At 41.9% G+C, this 17530-nt stretch overlaps 2 protein-coding genes across 2 annotated transcripts; both read right to left on the bottom strand.

Moving 5' to 3' along the window:
* Positions 1–504: 504 nt before the first annotated feature.
* Positions 505–9252, bottom strand: LOC147194482 (regulator of G protein signaling 21-like). The gene is made up of 6 exons (XM_086129362.1): positions 7984–9252; positions 7100–7208; positions 4535–4619; positions 4305–4471; positions 2307–2479; positions 505–834 (listed from the first exon to the last, which is right to left on the bottom strand). The coding sequence occupies exons 4-6, from the start codon at positions 4362–4364 to the stop codon at positions 768–770; spliced, it is 300 nt and encodes a 99-aa protein (XP_085985488.1). The 5' UTR covers positions 4365–4471; positions 4535–4619; positions 7100–7208; positions 7984–9252; the 3' UTR covers positions 505–767.
* Positions 9253–11169: 1917 nt separating this feature from the next.
* On the bottom strand, positions 11170–17197 carry rgs18 (regulator of G protein signaling 18). The gene is made up of 5 exons (XM_086129361.1): positions 16990–17197; positions 16471–16563; positions 16260–16321; positions 13915–14081; positions 11170–12282 (listed from the first exon to the last, which is right to left on the bottom strand). The coding sequence occupies exons 1-5, from the start codon at positions 17109–17111 to the stop codon at positions 12028–12030; spliced, it is 699 nt and encodes a 232-aa protein (XP_085985487.1). The 5' UTR covers positions 17112–17197; the 3' UTR covers positions 11170–12027.
* Positions 17198–17530: the final 333 nt, after the last annotated feature.

The raw sequence follows: 17530 nt of genomic DNA on the forward strand, positions 1-17530 counted from the left end.
CGCTGTGGTGAGTGTTTATTAGATTGTTGACAGAGCACAGACGTCAGTACGGGCTGGAATGCACGCGTTGATCAGTTGTTCTGATACAAACTTATGTAAGACTTTTTTTTTTTAAATTCCACTTCCTACATTAAAAATGTCGTTGTCACTCGGCCGTATCATTTTTCTTGTGACACTCACTTCCTCCTCAACATCAAGCTTTGGTTTTACGCTGTCTGTACACTATTCTCATCAGTGTGGATGATCATTTTTTGTTTAAAAAAAAGTGGTGAACTGCTATACAGAATTTAATTCTAACAGAGAATTCGTTACTAGAGGAAGTAGATCATCTGCTAAATGTCTGAAAAGTGTTAGGAAGCGTCTATCACACTGTCAGCAAATTCTGGAGAATTGCAAAGTAGTAACACAACAAAAGGTGTAACGACTACGAAAAAAAAACATGCAAGGTGGCATCTTTCAGTCTCAGACCAAAGACAAAGAGATTGGAATCTTTCAGACATGATATATTCTTTGAGTTTATACTTGTTTATTGCATTTGTTCACAAAAATATTGTCGCACTTCTTCATCGCAAGGGTCTGAGCCGTACAATCGTTGAAATGCAATATTGCTTTCATTTGCATTAGCAACGGGAACTATAAAAAAACAGGACCTGCACATGATCAAAAAGAAGAAACCAAACAGAACTGTCTGTAAAAGTAAAGTTCCCTTTGGTGATGATTTAAGCTAAACACACTGTTGATAAGGAAGTGGGTCATATTCCTCCTTGTTATGTAACGTAAAGAACTCGGTTGCCGTGCAGGTGTTCATTTGCAGACCTCAGTCCTCTGCGGGAACTGGAATACACACCTGGGTCTTATTCATGTGGCCAACAAATCTAATACGGTCCAAATCACATCCTTTACGAAGATTGTGGCTTCTCAACTTTCAATGACAATCGGGGCTTAAATGAATTTTTATTATTGTGGTTGCGGTTAATAGTGGTGTCGAGCTTGCAATGTATCAAAAATATTTTGGTGACCTCGTTCATGAGGGTAAAACATTAGATGACCTCAGTTCAACCCTGCTTTTACCTCATTCACTGTCAGCCATTTTCAGTCATCCGAACCAATAGAATGCCATCCAGTTTAGAGCATTTTGACAGATTTCTCAAGACCCACCCAATATTGTGTTCTATGATTATTCATACACCGAATCTACCCAATGACTGACTCTTTACTTTCAACGGAAAAACAATTAATTTGCGAACTCATCAGAAAGGCACTTCCGCCGTGAGCGGCTGTTCCCCGGAAACACCTGGTCATCCTCGTCAGGTTTTCAAAATAATGATCGTGCTCCCCATTTTTGACAAACATGTACTTTTGCCAAAATAACACAACGCGTTGGTTGTGAATTCTATGCATATATGTTTCAGAAGCCGTTGTTGAATGCTGCCGTACCACAGAAGGTCGACGCTTTCCAGTTGGCAAACAGAACTAATTTTAAATCTAAAATCTCGCACTACTAGCCTCTACTGGCGTGTCTGCCTCACTGCCGCACTAGAAGCGCTTGAAATTTAGAGGGGAAGCATCAATCCACCACCCACAATCATTTAGGTACAAAAAAACCAACAACATTCGTTATTGGCACTTCATGTTTTGATTGCATTCTGACGAGTTAGCAATTTAATTGTTTTTCCATTGAAAGTAAAGAGTCAGTCATCGGGGAGATTCGGTGTATAAATAATCATAGAGCACAATATTGGGTGGGTCTTGAAAAATCTGCCGGAATGCTCTAAACTGGATGGCACTCTAGTGGTTCGGATTCCTGGAAATGGCTGGCAGGGAATGAGGTAAAGCAGGGTCGAACTGGGGTCATCTAATGTTTTGCCCGAATGAAATATCATTCTTTTCATTTCATGAGTTCCACTTTTAATTCGTAACACATCAAAAGTTTGTACCTGGTTTCAAAAGTCCAAAATGTGTTGGAGCACATTTTATTTTTGTATTGAATTGAATTATATGTCGATAATACTTCAGGGGAGTCCTTGTGATAGTGGAGTGGGCAGAGTAAAGAAATCTCAGCTCACAATCTCTTCAAATACTTAAAAATAAATTATATTACCTTTATAAAGAGATAGTATAATACAAGCTGAAAATTGCCTCGGGCTGCGAGCGTCTACTGAATCACACAGGTTGAGAACACGTGGAACTGCGTTGCAGGGCAGAATACAGACATCCAGTGAAATCACACTGGATGTCTGTATACTACGGAACAAGGTGAGAGCGATTTTGCGTGTCTGCGGGTCTGCCGGCTTTAAAAGAGTCACCTTAAGTCGGTTTTCCTCAGGAGTCCTTGATAGATGTCAGACTTGAGGAAGCGTGGGTAGCAATCTCTGGCCATCAGAGAGTAGATGAGCTTCTGAGCCGAGTCGAACGAAGTCAACGTCGGCTGAGAGATGTTATTTGTAATTTTTTCCCGGGTAACACAATCTATGTTGATCTGAAATCAAACCATATTGGACAAAGGCATTTTAAAGCAATGGTTCTTTCAACTTGCACTGCATGCTTCTGGTAAAGGGGAAGACATCTCGCATGACCGTGCAGCATAAACAGTCAGGAAAAGAACGACATGGTTCCGCTGGATCTGTAGGGGCAACAGTGGCTTGTCCAGGAAGTGCTAGCACGGTGGAGGCCACCGCTTCAATAGTCTTGCGGACGTCAGGCGACTGATCATTTATTTATGACATAGTGGTGCACCCAAAATCTCCGTTCGCCATTCCTATTGATATTAGCGACCGAATGACTCAATCAACTGGAATCGGTTACTCATTCTACACCAGCCCAAAAACATGTCATAATCCAACATATGAAACATCCACTTGGGTCAAAATGGTAAATGGAGTGCACTCAAGAGTATGTAGTGCTTTACCTTCATTGTATGCCTACAAAGCCACATTAACTTTCAGTATATCATTCAAATATATCAAAGTGCAGCCTTGACCGGCGCATTGCCGTAGCATATGGAAAGGTTTTCCTTTTTAGTTTAAAATAACTTACCCTGGCCAAGGGCGGACTGGATGTTTTTTCTCATTGGTCCCGTTTTAAAACCATCCACGTTGTGTTCTACAAGCCTCATCTAAGCGTCGTGCTAAGCTAGCTCCTTGTAAATTTGCAAATTTGCAAACTCCCTTTTCGCAAGGACGGCGTTAGCCGGCCAACAGCTCTGCGACTGCTCGAATATAGCACGTCTATGGCTTTCACGCATGCCGTGCACTCTCCACGTAGATACACACAGACATAAGGAGACGGGAAATGCCATTCGCACATTCCTCTCTGACGACAACAAATTATGACAGTTTTGACTCAAATAGGGAAATTGTGATTTGGTGTTTGTTTTGCCCCTGTCAGTCATGGGCCCGTAGAATCATCATCACATTTGTCTTCCTTATGGCTTTTGACACAGGACCTTCATACTTTATACTGAGCAACATGGACAACTCCAGGATTTTTTTTCCCCCCCCTGAGGCTAAAGTGGTGCTAGACCGGTACAAAGGGCGGCTGAGAAAATAATTTACAAATAATCGAATTAGAAAGAAGATGGATGGATGTTCTTATTTCTTAATGCACTGCATGTTTGAGAATATCACAATCAATCAATCTTCCTTTTTTGGGCCTAGCCACAAGCAGTGACTGTCACTGCTTTCCTGTTTGTGACAATGTCGGGCAAATTAAAAAAAAAAAAAAGTTTCATTTTATTTACTCGACGGCACGGTGATCGACTGGTTAGAAAATCTGCCTCACATTGCAGAGGTGCAGGGTTGGATTCCGGCCTCCCTGCGTGGAGTTTGCATGTTCTCCCCGTGCCTGTGTGGGTTTTTTCTGGGTACTCCGGTTTGTGAGTCTGAACGTGAATGGTTGTTCGTCTACGTGTGCCCTGCAATTGGCTGGCAACCAGTTCAGGGTGTATTGCCAGAAGACAGGCTCCTGCACGCCTGCGACCATTATGAGGATAAGTGGATTAAAAAAATCAATAGATGGATGGGCATTTTATTTATAGTTACCATGCACTGTAATCCATATTTTCCATTCGTCCTTTTTTTGACAGTGCTTGTTCGCATTAGGGTGAACTTGAGCCTATCCCAGCTGACAATAGTCACAAGCCAGTGCAATATAAATGTAAAATTGACTTCAATTGACAAAACAAACATGTTAGAGTCCTCAATAAGCCTAACATGTTTTTTTTCGGGAGGGGGGGGGGGTACGAGGAAGCTGCACTTACTAACTAAATCATGCTCATTGTTATCATCATCATCATCATCATGTACCTGTTTGGGTGCTTCTGTTTGAACAAACTCAGAGTAGATCCTGTTGGCAGAGGAGATCATCTCTGGGACATTCTTAATTTTTTTATACTCCTCACATGCAAGCCAAAACAGGAGGTTCTCCTCGCTGTGCTCCGACTGCAAGAACTCCCGGAAAGCTAACTGCCCATCTGCAAAGCAAAAACCTGGATGAGAGGAAGAACGTCTTCATCAGAAGCGAGAGAGACACCCACTTTTACAAGTGAGGACATTGTCCACCGACTCGCTCCAAGCGTCGACGTCCTCCAACGGGTCCTTGAGAAAACAGCACAACCTCCCCTTGAAAAGAGCGCGGAGATTCGTCACAAACACGGTTATCTGACATTTATTCACCGGAAAAGAACCTGCAAACACTCGGCTTGAGCCTTCTTTTCAAAATGAATATGCGGTGCAAAATAACACTTACAGAAAGCGAAATCCGTCTTGTCATTTTCCACATGGCTGCTGTAAATGGCTGGAAATGTTCAATGCCCCCCCCCAAAAATGAAATGTACAGAAACTCACTTGATGGCCATCTCTTCATCCAAAAAAGCAAGGGGGATATAAAAGACAAAACTCTGCCAGACTGATGATCTGATTGTGATTGCTTGGAAATGAGGCAGATAGGTGACTGAACAAATCCAAATTGGGTTGACCAACAGCAATGGAAGGTATGAAAATGTGTATGCAAAGCGTTTGTTTTTTTTGTTTTTTTTTTGCGAGGAGGGGGTTATCCCTCCTTGTCTGCCGCTCCTCCGATCCAGACAAAGGCTTGACAGTGATTTTGCATCGCATCACCTCTTGACCCGTGCGTGCTAGTGCTCAATGGGCTCTCCCGAAAGCTCCCGATGGCAGGAGCTTGACCAAGAAAGTTATTCAAAATTGCAAAATAATCAAACATGTCCGACATTTAATCTGATACTGTTTTACTTTTGCTGTTCGGAGTACACATTTGGCATCATCTTCCCATGAGAATTTACATACTCCTTTCATATCCTTTTGATTTAGAACGGATCAAAGAGATCAGATGCTGTATATCTGACGTGTCTTTGCACGGCAACTGAGCGCGACTTCATTTCTCGTGACATCATCATGACGTCGCTCACTATTCTGCTGCTCTCGTCTGGCGTCACAGTCAATCTCTCAAACCAGCCTTTTTGAACCGCGCTCTCCTTCCTGACCACTGACCAAGAATGTAAATCACAACAGGTGGTGTCCAAATCCCACGGCTGCCCTTATTTGCATGGCCGTACGCTCCCCCAGTTTGAGGAATTTGATTTTCAAAAAAGGCAAAGCCTGCAAACAAGATGGCCATATATTGTGTCTAGTTTCGGGGGAGGATGAATGTAATAAAAGTATGCGGAGCTTTAAGGAAGAAACACAACTATTCGTTAAATGCTTGATTAAAAACAAGTATTTTTTTGCTCTCATACATATAGAAAGAATTGTTGCTCTCGCCGTAAAATCAGGGACTTCATCACAGGATGCAATTCCCTAATCCCGCGCAGGAGGGCAGTCTAGTTCTCTACAGGATTCCTGCCAGTTTTCTCTCTTACTGCTTGCCGTATCCATTTTTGTTTTGTTTTGTCCCCCCCCCCCCCCCCCTCTCACGTTTGTTCGTTTTTTTCCCCTCTCACGTATGGTCCACCTTGTATTCTAACTCCATTAAGGGTCAGCGTTGACTGCTAGGATTTTGAACCCTTTGACAGCAAGTCAATTGGCATGCATCTGATGACTTATTTCAAGAAAGCAATTAGTACACAGCCAACTTGGAGTCAGGTCATCTTTCTGCAGAAACTATAGGAAGCCATGCTGGGCGGTCGAGGGCTGACGAGTAAAACCTTAGAGAGAATTGCCATATACAGTCCAACGAGCACCACTTAAGCACATACTGCAGGTGAAGCATAACGTGCTTGTAGTTAATATTTATACACACGAACCTCTGCACACCTCTATCGGTCCAACGTTATTGAGCTTTTCTGACACAAGTGTTGTTTGGCCTGGAGCTTATAGTTGCTGCAATATCCTGACATATGTTCATTGATGGCATTAAGTCCCTGAGCTGTGGCCATCATGACTAAAAGTTTTGTTTCCGGCAGGATGAGTTCATTTGAAATTTTGTGTGCGTTATGAAGACATCCACTTTGTTTGGAAGGCAGGTTATTGTCAATGTAAAGGCCTTCACAAGGTATGAGCCATGGGCCAGATAATAAGTCAGACATTGTGTAGTGTCGATAGACGTCATGGGCTGTAGACACTGAAATATATCTTTCCAGTACAGATGTATTTGTTTGGGTTAAGTTGCACACCACGATGTCCCAGGCTGTGAGTCAGCACTACCTCTCAAAAATGTGGATCACGTAGCAGCTGACAGCTCCGAGATGGTGAGCAATTGGTTCCAAAAATGTGAATTTGCCAAAGGGCTGGCACACAAAAGAGAGGAGACTGAATTGAAGTGATATTTCATCTAAGATTGAGCGTGACAATGACTATCTTAAAAGGTATCAAGTATTTGGACAAACGTTCTGTCTGGTGCAGCCATTAAGGGGGCAATCAGATGAGCAAGTAGAAGACCCAACTGCGCTGTTCCGAAGAATAAACATATCAACCTGTCCAATTTGTGAGCATTAATGGTGTGAATCTGAGGACTTTCTTTTGTGCATATGGGAGAGACAACGGGAGGAAACGAGAGATAATTAGGACCAAGACAACACCCAGGAAGAAAAAAAAACAAAACCTCTTACAGTATGGTTTTGCAGGTGGTGGCCATGGCTCATTACCTTCTTCCCATTGCTTCTGCTGGATTTCCTTCTCGTTTTCCACACATGGTAGCAAGAAGCAGTATCTGCTCATGTAGCGAATGTTGTTTTGTTGTCGTTGTCGGGGTTCCTAAAAGATTGAAAGCAGTTGCAGAAAGTTGAAACCATTTTTCTTCTTGTTGTAAAAGAAATTTAGAACATGACAAGAATTTTATTGTTTTTTGTTGTTGTTGTTGTTGCAACTATTAAAGTTTATCGGTGAATGTGTTTGCAACTCTATCTTGCGCAAACATTGGCCGACCTCCGCCGCTTGAGCCCATATCTCACTCACCGTTTGCGAGTGTTTGCGAAGGTAGCGGATGTCGCATTTTCATCATGGTTCGTTCAAAGTCGCAAATGTTCGCCAAACATTCTCCAGATATCCGCCTGTACTTGTTGTTGGGGTTTGAAAAAAAAAATTTAAAACCCCAACAAAAACATTAAAACTGCTTAATTTTCTAGATGTGCTCGACATTTTGCCTCATAGATTCTCGCCATGTTTTTCACATGTTTTTTCTTATGTTTAATACGTTTTAGTGTCGTTGCATGTCAGTAGTTCTTGTTATATTTCATTTTGTATTTTCGCGCATTGGATTTCCTTATCCTTTGAGTTTGACAAGCGATTTACGTTTTTCTCATTCCTTGCCGTTTCCAAGTGTTTTTGTTATCCCCCCCCCCTTTTCTTGTTTTTTTTTTTGTTACCAGTGTCCTTCGTTGTTCTTTGCAAATAAATATTTGTTGTCAAATCCACTGTCTGGGCCTACTTTTATGAAATGCAATTTTGTCTGGAGCATTCCGGATATTTGACACATGAGTGAGTGAATGAATGTATTGTATCGGTATTCACACTTGATCACATTCTTCACCTGATAATGTTTTGTTTTCTCTCTGCGCAACTTGTCGATGATTTCGTAGGGTTGGAGTGCACACTGAGTCACCAATCTTATAAAAACAAACAAACAAACAAAAAACGAGAAGGAAAGGGAAATCTGCCAGGAAAGTCTCAGCAGGCAACTAATCTTTAGCACTGATGAATTTGGCACAGCAGCAGAGCCCCTACCTTTTGCTTCAGTATCATTTATTATTTTCCTCCCCATGTTCTCAGACTATCAGCGAAAACCCCCCAAACAAAAAACAAAACACTTAAGCGCAGTATAGGAATACGCGTAACATTGCAATTGATGCATAATTAATAGGAATTGTGAAGTATCCCATTCAGGTCTTTTCTAGCAACTGGAGTTGCGATGGGCACTGGAGGATCCTTGATACCGCAGCTTCTCTGCTTAATGAGCTGCAGTGTGTGTGTGTGTGTGTGTGTAGGTGTGTAGGTGTGTACCGGTATGTGTGTGAATATGTTCTGAGTACAGACATGTTGTACTGACTTGTATATTCTCCCTGTAAGCATCTTCGCGAGGCAGGAGGGAGAATCTCATTGGCTTACTGACAGTTTAGAAAGAATCCGTTATTTGTTTCTGAGGAAAAAAAGCATAGCTTGTGCATGCCTATACACTGACATCAATTACTCCCCGCTCATGGTGCCAGTTGATAAGGTCTATTAATTTTTCAGTGATGTGAAAAAAGGGAGCTCCATTCCGTCACAACTTTGCCAGCTATAATATGCATGCATGATGCTTTCATACGTCTCGTTTAAATTTGGTCATTCAAGCAATTAAGATCACAGACACGCCTCATTAAAACGGTATTTAATTGAGAGTGTCTTACGTTCCGCTACGGCGAGGCAAAGCGTTGTAATAAATGTTTATGTGGAATGAGTCCAAAGAGAAACAGCAGATCTTTATTGAATCCATCCATCCATCCATTTTCCGAACCGCTTGATCCTCACTAGGGTCGCGGGGGGTGCTGGAGCCTATCCCAGCCGTCTTCGGGCAGTAGGCGGGGACACCCTGAATCAGTTGCCAGCCAATCGCAGGGCACACAGAGACGAACAACCATTCACGCCCACACTCACACCTAGGGACAATTTAGAGCGTCCAATCAGCCTGCCATGCATGTTTTTGGAATGTGGGAGGAAACCGGAGCACCCGGAGAAAACCCACGCAGGCCCGGGGAGAACATGCAAACTCCACACAGGGAGGCCGGAGCTGGAATTGAACCCGGTACCTCTGCACTGTGAAGCCGACGTGCTAACCACTGGACTACCGGGCCGCCCCTCTTTATTGAATCAAAACGCAAATTAGTATTGCAATATAGCCGGCATCCCTATTTTGCGACTGATAATGGCATTTATGTCATTTCAAACAAACAAACAGTAGGCTACATTTAGTGTGCTAAGTCTCTCATTAAGAAGTTTCGGGGCCCTCATGTCACCATCTACGCAGACTTTTCACTTCAAATTAGTTTGGAGGTGGTTGGACAACGGGGGGGGAGGGAGAAAATAATGAATCATTTTTGTTAGGATACGGTCAAATGAGCTTGTAACTCATGTGAAATGTATTAAAGTTGCATAAGGTGCCGTTGCCGGTGGCAGACAAATCACTAGCAATGCAGCATGTCTGAATTCAGCGGAACAGGGGAGGTGGAGAACAGCACGGATGGACACATTCCGTCACATCCAGACATCGCGGGTGCAATGCAGCCATACTCGCCACTCTCAAATGGCTTTTAAAAAATAAAGGAACGGAGAACAAATGGCCCTGTGGCGCAGCAGTCTTTATGGCGCAATCTTCGACAAGCGCGGCGACATAAATGGCAACGTATTGTCAACGCACTTTGCAATTGGCAACAAATGCGTACATAATATGGATGAAATGGCACAGCAAAAATTAATTGGACATACAGTCGGCACTAATAGCGATAGAATATGGTGGAGGGACAAATAGTCATATGACACAACCGTATGTCTGTGTTCCGCACAGTTTCACAATTTTTATTGTGGAAATTGTCACCACTTTGTTTTCTTCCTTCAGCCACTCCTTAAACTGAGAACCACAGTTATTGCGAACTCTATATTGTTGAAAAAAAAAAAAAACGTCCGAAAAGCGCAACATTCAAATGAAGGATTTATTTGCTCTGTTACAGTCCACTTGCAGTGGTGCCATGTAGTGCAGTGAGCAAACATAACCAGCAGAGGGGGCTAATCTAACAAGGCTGGATGAACTGGGGAGCCTTTAAGAAAATGACGTTTGAAGAAGAAATCTTATTTCAGCCATCATATGCAAGGAGATTTTAAAATGCTAATTAATTTATATATATATTACCATTGTGCTGTATATGTACAATAAACAGTTTGAGCTATTCGTAACTAAATAAATAATTAAATACCTTTTGGTGAGGGTCATACAAATTTTGATAATTCCAATTTATAGATATTTCACACGCTATGTTTGATTTTTAAAGAAAGTCTTTACATATTCAAGTCATTCATTATGAAAAACTCAGCTCAGAGTGGAGCTTTTTCCGGTCAGGATTCCTTAGTTTTAGATTTTAAAAGCGAGTTTGATTCAATTTTCTAAAATGTCAATGTTAGTTCATTGCACACATTTTCAATGTGGTTCTCACATGCATTCGCTGGAACTGATTCCCCCCCAATTCTTAATTTGAAGGTACCGTATTTTCCGCACTATAAGGCGCTTCGGAGTATAAGGCACACCTTCAATGAATGGCCTATTTTAAAACGGTTTTCATATATAGGGCGCACCGCATTTAAGGTGCATAGAAGCTGCAATATTGGCTGTGGTTGCGTTATTCATCTATTCATCCACTGGATGGAGCTACGCTAAAGGGATTACAATACAATACAGCTTGGTTGATATAGAGCTTTCACAACCGCTTCAGCTATAACAAAGCCCTTTACAGAACATTTAAAATACTACATCCAAGAAACCAGAATATTGATCCATATAGGAGGCACATCGGATTATAAGGCGCACTGTCGACTTTTGAGAAAATGGAATGCTTTTAGGTGGGCCCTTATAGTATGGAAAATACGGTATTTTGAATATTCTCTGGCTTTTCTTTATGAAACGTTTTTGTCACGTTTTGCGAGGTGAAGGAGTAGGACTCCAAAAGCAGGGAGGCAGGGAAGAGCAGGGTGGAGTGACTAAAATGTATTTAACAAAAATGCAAACAGGAATACACTGGAGAAACTAACTCAAAAACTCATTCAAATAAAGTCCAGCAAAATCAAAGTCGCAAAAAACCCAAGACAGAGAACAAAACATGACACGTGCACACAGCAACAGCAACAATGACCCGACACGAGTGGTCGTGCCGGGAGTCCATTTAAACAAACAAACTCATGACACAATGACCAACAGGTGTGCAGTTGCAGGTGTAGCCCTACAGTGCCACCTGTTGGCCACAAACAGAACCATGATAGTTTTAAGCTCTTCTCTATCGCGTGAAGTCTATCAAATCACATGTCTGGTGAGCGTACATATTGCAGATCTCAATAACAAGTGCAGTGGAAGGAACTCGGCCCTATTGCTACAAAAATGCTTCATTACACTGTTTGGCATCTTTGGCCCCAAAATTCCTCCAAGTGTTTGCTTCACGTCAAGGTTCTGCACATCAGTCGGCTTCCAAAAATCAACTTGTTCTGCCTTGATTTATGAGATGAACTATCATCAAGCCATGTTTTTGGTGAGGATTTAGAGCTTGCATTATTTGCTCAACAGATGAGGGATAGAGCTATACATTCACCCCTAATTAAAATGGCATATTCCTCCAAATATCCCCTATTTGTGTGGCTCAACGGCTTAATGCCAGGCTCCAATATTGGTCAAATAATCCACTGTGATCGTAGAGGGAAATTATTCATTTTGCAGACACGTTGGATGATTACAATCTCAAACACAAATTATGCAATTAAAATTCTACAGCGCGTCACTGGTTATCGCCAATGTCATAATCGCTTTTACGAGTGAGCGGATATGTCTGAAATGTTATTGCTACCAGGGCGAAGGCTCGGCGGTACCACCGCCTCGCTCGTTGAAAATACAGGAGCGTGACCTTCTGCGGAACATTGTGACTCCTGGCCCTCTCCTCCTGGTCAGACGTAAATAAAGGTCGGAGTGCAAGAATCGGGGATAGGAGTCTTTTTTCATCAGGCTGTAGACTTTCACCTGGGCCGCTTCGAAACAGCTCCTTGTGGGGTGTGATAAATTGGTCTGGATGGCTATCTTGGTGCTGTAGTCAATATTGACCTGAGTAACATAAAAACGGACACGTGTAACTGGAAATGGCATATTACATTTGAATACTGCATTGTGTCAAATGTATTTTTCAAGTGTTACAGTTGGGGTGTTAAATGTTGGAGGCTCAACTCACAAACTGTGATTATACATTTCCTATACTGTCAGCTAAATCACCCGTCTAATGGGTTTGGTTATAAGATAAGATAAGATAAGAAAACCTTTATTAGTCTCGCAATGGAGAAATTCCAGATTCACAGCAGCAAAGTTATGAAAGGAAGAAGTAGAACAACAAAATATAGGAGCTGCTGGAAAGGCAGCCACTCACGCGGCGCCATTTTGAATGTGACATTTGCAAGAAGAGAGGAATCAACAGCTAGAAAATGCTACCAGGTTGGCCCGCTGCGGACGCAGATATAATGTACAGTGGCGGCCATGTTGGCAGGGGCAACTGTCCCATCAAATGTAATAGAACACATGGACATTAGCTTAACATTGCCGTAGGCATAAAAACTCAGTCGTATCGACAGATTCATAGCTATGCCTGCTTACTGGCGCAAGTTCTCGACTCGTCGTATAGTATGTGTACTTGCTATTTTTCGGTAGCATATAGGTGACCAAAAAAGAAGCACAAGTACTTAGTGGAACGGGCATGCATTATCCCCACTATCCCCAAGCACCAGCGAGGCAATTTGGATACCCTTGAAAACTTTTCACTTTTTACACTTTTTTAAAAATATATTCCTGACAATAATTTTACACTGAAAAAGTTCACCTTGAGCGCTTTGCAGAAAAAAAAGGGAATATTATTCTGAAACCCGTGTTGAGAAAATGTCCATTCTGAAAAGAGTCTTTGGTTTCGTTTTTATTGAATTGAGTGATTGTCCCCTGCCAAAATGAATGACGGTTGAAATACAAAAGCAAAATTCAATGTAGAATGCTCAATAGCATGAGCGTAAATATTTCTCTCTCTACGTTTTCACCACCTTTCAGCACAGTCAGTCGGCACTTTTGTCTCATCTCGACTAAATTGCTTTTAAAATAAAAATGTGGAGAAAAACCCCCAAAACAGAACTGAGGAGAGATACAATAAATCGGGATTTATAATAAACCGTTTTCTTGTCACCTCACCAGTAATCGTGTCTGTTATGTATCTGAAAAAGCCTCCTCGCGCAGCCATAGGAAGTAACGCATGCGCATTCATCTCCAACAAAGCATTGATGCAGGCGCATGCAGAAGCTACAAAATATTTCGACTGACAATCATCCTCCTCAGAAAGTGTGTGGGTGCTGCTCTCTTCACATTTGCAGAGAAGAGTCACAGCCAAAAAGCAACTGCCTGCTCTCACCGGTCAGACGCGGTCAAATCGTCATACGCGCTGCGAAAGAAAAAAAAAAAATCTTATAAACTGCAGTTTTCTCTCACTGGCTACTTTTTGCAGTTTGTTGTACTTTGTTGAGATGCCTGCCCAAACTGTGCTTCTGCTGCGTTCAGAGAGGTCGACTTCTTGACCCAATAATGATTGGGAATTCATCCCCCCCATACTTTTATCACCATGTCATGAATATTCTGAGCCTCCAACAGCACTCGGTGACAGGCCAACAGAAAAACATTCTTTTCCATCAGCAAATTAACATGAAATACCTCTTTAGGCGCATCCGACTCAATAAAAACTGTATAAATATGTTTGGCCTTGGACAGCAGTTTTTTCTCAGAGTCATAGGTCTTGAATTCTTCACACGCCAGCCAGAACTCTATGTTTTCCTCGCTGAACTCTGTACGGAGGAACTGAGAGAAAGTTTCCACCCCATCTGATGTGGAGACACAGACACGGACACACAGCTCGTTACTCGAGAAACTTGAAAAGTAAGACGATATCTGATATCTGATATCTGTCTGCATGGGCTGGGTCATTGAGGAAAAGGATGTGTGAATGAGGAATTGACTTTCCATCACTTCTTCATTGAAAGGGCTAGTAATATGTGCTTTAATGCAGCGGTCCACAACCTTTTTTGTCCCACGGACCGGTTTAATGTCAGACAATATTTTCCTTAAAGTTGTGACGGATAAATAGAATTAAATAATATGATATGACCTGCATGAAAACTGTGGTATTTTCGTAACATCATAATAAACACGAGTCATGGCACGAGGAACGTCCTATGTGACCGCGACGCTCTCTGGTTGCTATGGTAACGTTTAAACGTGCCTTCAAAATAAGATACCTCGCCAATACAAAGTGCATGAAAAATTCGACTCGCCATCACCGCATATTATGAAGAGTGGGCTTGGTGCGTGGGAATCTCCCGTTGACATAAATCCGTATTTTAAGTAGGATCCCGGATATTGTCTCTTAAATATAGCCTTCTTTTCTTGAAAGTTGGAGGCTTCTCTTCTGTCTCCTGGTTGGGCCTTTCCCCCCACCCAAAAACGTTTGTGTTTTAACTCATTTTGCTAGCTTTTGCGTTTCATTTTAGCGGTAACCTATCATGTGACCGAGAAGCGCGCCTTGACCTGCGTAAAGAGTGACATACTGTAGACGGATGTAACAGAGAATCCGGTATTTTTTCAAAATAAACCATCTTTCAGATTCCGAAATAAATAAAACGGAAGTAATGTAAGTTCGTTACTCTTTCTGTGCGTCCGGCACCGGTCCGTGGTCCGGAGGCTGGGGACCACCGCTTTATTGTACACAAACAATTACATAACCCAGCAGTGGTTCTCAGAAAGTTAGGTCCAGCAAAATGTTCAGAATATTTTTTTTCCCTTTACAATGAATCGCTAGATGTCTCCGCAAACATACTGTGGAGATACAATAATCAACCGTATTGAGATCTGAGCTGTTGTTTGTGTGTAAATGCACTTTGAGGGGTGAAAAATATTCGTCTCGACCACTTCCTTTTATTGACATGCCAACAACGGCTGTGTAATTAGGAGCACTTTAAACCATTAAAAATCATCCGTTTAAAAAAAAAAAAGGGATGTTACCAATAAACCCGCAGAATGTCAATGCAGCACAATGCTGTTAAATCAAGTCCCACGCCGCCCATTATGTGACAATACAACTTCAGAAAAAAAAAATGACGATACGCGTGCTAACACGCGTATCGTCATTTTTTTCCCCTTCATCTTCTTCTTTGTCCATGAGGTACCTCCGAAGATTTACTACTCCAAAATACTTCACACTTCGAATGGAACAACTTTAGTAAGTTAAACCGGAAGCTGAATTGGTTCACTGTTCACATTTCAAAAAAGACAATTATTTTTGTTTATTCTATGACAACAGAGTACCGGTAAGTTAAAAGTCAAGCATGGTGTCCAGTTTTTTGGGCAACGCGCGTGCAATAGATCAATATATTGGTTGACACTCACGGCATTCACGTGTATTCTTGCACATAGGTCAGCAGGATTTAAAAAGGTGCACAGTTCAGCTGCAGACATTTCATATTTAGCGAAGCGAACAGTTAATAAAAGTGTGGTGTCCCTCAAAGGTATCGACAGGTCACCTGAGAGCCATTGTTCACCAACCATTCAGAGGTAATTTTCTACGTATGATTGGTTAACGTATTTTTTTTTCAAATGGATATCTTGGTATGAAAGTAGTGAAGCTGTTCAAGTGTAAAAATAATGAATTTAAAAGTCTATTTTTTTTCCTCGAGTGTGAAGTGCTCGGTGTTCAATATGAATCGATGGAGTACCACAATATTCAACAATCCCTTGCGAACAGAAGGCAAAGTGAACTCTCTTTATTTATTCATAGCACACTGCAGGAAGGTTTGATTTAAAGCATCTATTATTTTGACCTGCTTTTGAACAAGTTCATTTTTGGACTCTCATGTCACACTCCTGGACCCTATTTTCTGAGAACCACGTTGTGCAAAGGGGGAATTTTGTTATGAGGAAGTTGCAAACATTAAAGCATGCATCACAACTAATAAAGTTCTTATTGTTGAATAAGTCAAACTTTGCATCGGGGGCGCAACTCTGACCTGCATTCTTCATCAATTCTTCAAATGAGTCGCTCCATTGCAGAGCCGTCTCTGCTGAGATGCTGAGAAAAGATGAGGAAGCTGTCGATGAAGTGACTCAGCAGCAAAGTTTTAGCGTCATGTGTCTTTTTGCAGGTGACAACTGAGGTCAAATATGATCAATGCTTGTCTAAATATTAGCGTCACGCGAAGTCATTGGAATTAGCCTCACTTGCTGGATGTCGTCTTGGTCTGGTGACTGACATTGTCATGGGAGCCTGACCTGGTGAGACTTGGTCGGCTCGTCTTCTCCTTGTCTTGCTGTCTGCATGCAAAAAACAAACAAACAAACAAACAAACAAAAAAATAAGTACTGTATGTATTTCGCCAAAGACCAAAATCAGAAAGACTCCTCGCTTACATGTTTCCACGCGTTTTACATGACTGCGCAATAAATTACATTTCCGTGTGGGACAACAAAGCTTTCAGAAACGAGTCATATGTGCACATCGCTTAACTTGCAAAAAGGGATTCATGCCGCAGCTTTATGAGACACGCTACACCCCCTCTCCGCGGCTATATTGACAGCTGGCAAGACTTCCGATCACATTCAAGCATTTGAACAGGTCGGTTATGATGATAATATGCACAAAATAAGGCGTCTCTTTTTGAAGAGATGATTGCTGAACCAGAAAGACATTCTGACAATAGCCACTGCATTTCTAGAATCGTTTTAGAGTCGCACACGAACCTGTTGCCATCGGCCTTCATGGTTGGTTCTTGCCCGTGTTGTGGATCAAGCCTTTTGAAATATGCTTCCTCCTTCTGGGCCATGAAGTTAAATTGAGGAAATAAGAAAACAAGCGTTTCCATGCTGTCCCGTCTGCATCTGTTGTGTGAGGCGGCGGGTCATAAATAGCTCGGCGAAAAATGTTGTTCTGTAAACCACGTTTGCATTTCATTTCCCATATGCACCTGTGGTGAGACTTCCTGTCACCCCTGACTGCTGACGGCTCTCATGTTAGAGAAACCCCCCTCGGGTTCAACATCCTGTTAACACAATGGCAAATTGTATTTTAAAGTCAGTTATCCCTGTGCAGGTGTTTTCTTTAAAGTGTTTCATTAGCCCCCAAATTCTACTTTTGGACTCTAATGACCAAAATGAGGCACCGTTGAGGAGAGAGAAATAACATATTTATCCCTTATAAAATATACCTGACAATATTTTGCCCCGTTCATGTTGCTAACTAAGCGATCATCGTCATCTTGGCAAATTCACAATTTGATCATCT

The sequence above is a fragment of the Hippocampus guttulatus genome, chromosome 14, assembly GCF_054856545.1.
Source record: "Hippocampus guttulatus isolate MCC_2025c chromosome 14, RoL_Hgut_1.0, whole genome shotgun sequence".
Classification (NCBI taxonomy): Eukaryota; Metazoa; Chordata; class Actinopteri; order Syngnathiformes; family Syngnathidae; genus Hippocampus; species Hippocampus guttulatus.

Bases quoted from the DNA above. Each gene is read 5' to 3' on its own strand.
- rgs18 (XM_086129361.1), bottom strand. From the start codon at position 17,111: ATGGAAACGCTTGTTTTCTTATTTCCTCAATTTAACTTCATGGCCCAG. The intron at 16,564-16,989 runs GTTCGTGTGCGA...TTTTGCATGCAG, and splicing joins ATGAAGGCCGATGGCAACAG to ACAGCAAGACAAGGAGAAGA. The intron at 16,322-16,470 runs GTGAGGCTAATT...ATCTTTTCTCAG, and splicing joins ACCAAGACGACATCCAGCAA to CATCTCAGCAGAGACGGCTC.
- LOC147194482 (XM_086129362.1), bottom strand. From the start codon at position 4,364: ATGATCTCCTCTGCCAACAGGATCTACTCTGAGTTTGTTCAAACAGAA. The intron at 2,480-4,304 runs GTACATGATGAT...GTTTGATTTCAG, and splicing joins AAACAGAAGCACCCAAACAG to ATCAACATAGATTGTGTTAC. The intron at 835-2,306 runs GTGACTCTTTTA...TGTGTATTCCAG, and splicing joins CTGAGGAAAACCGACTTAAG to TTCCCGCAGAGGACTGAGGT.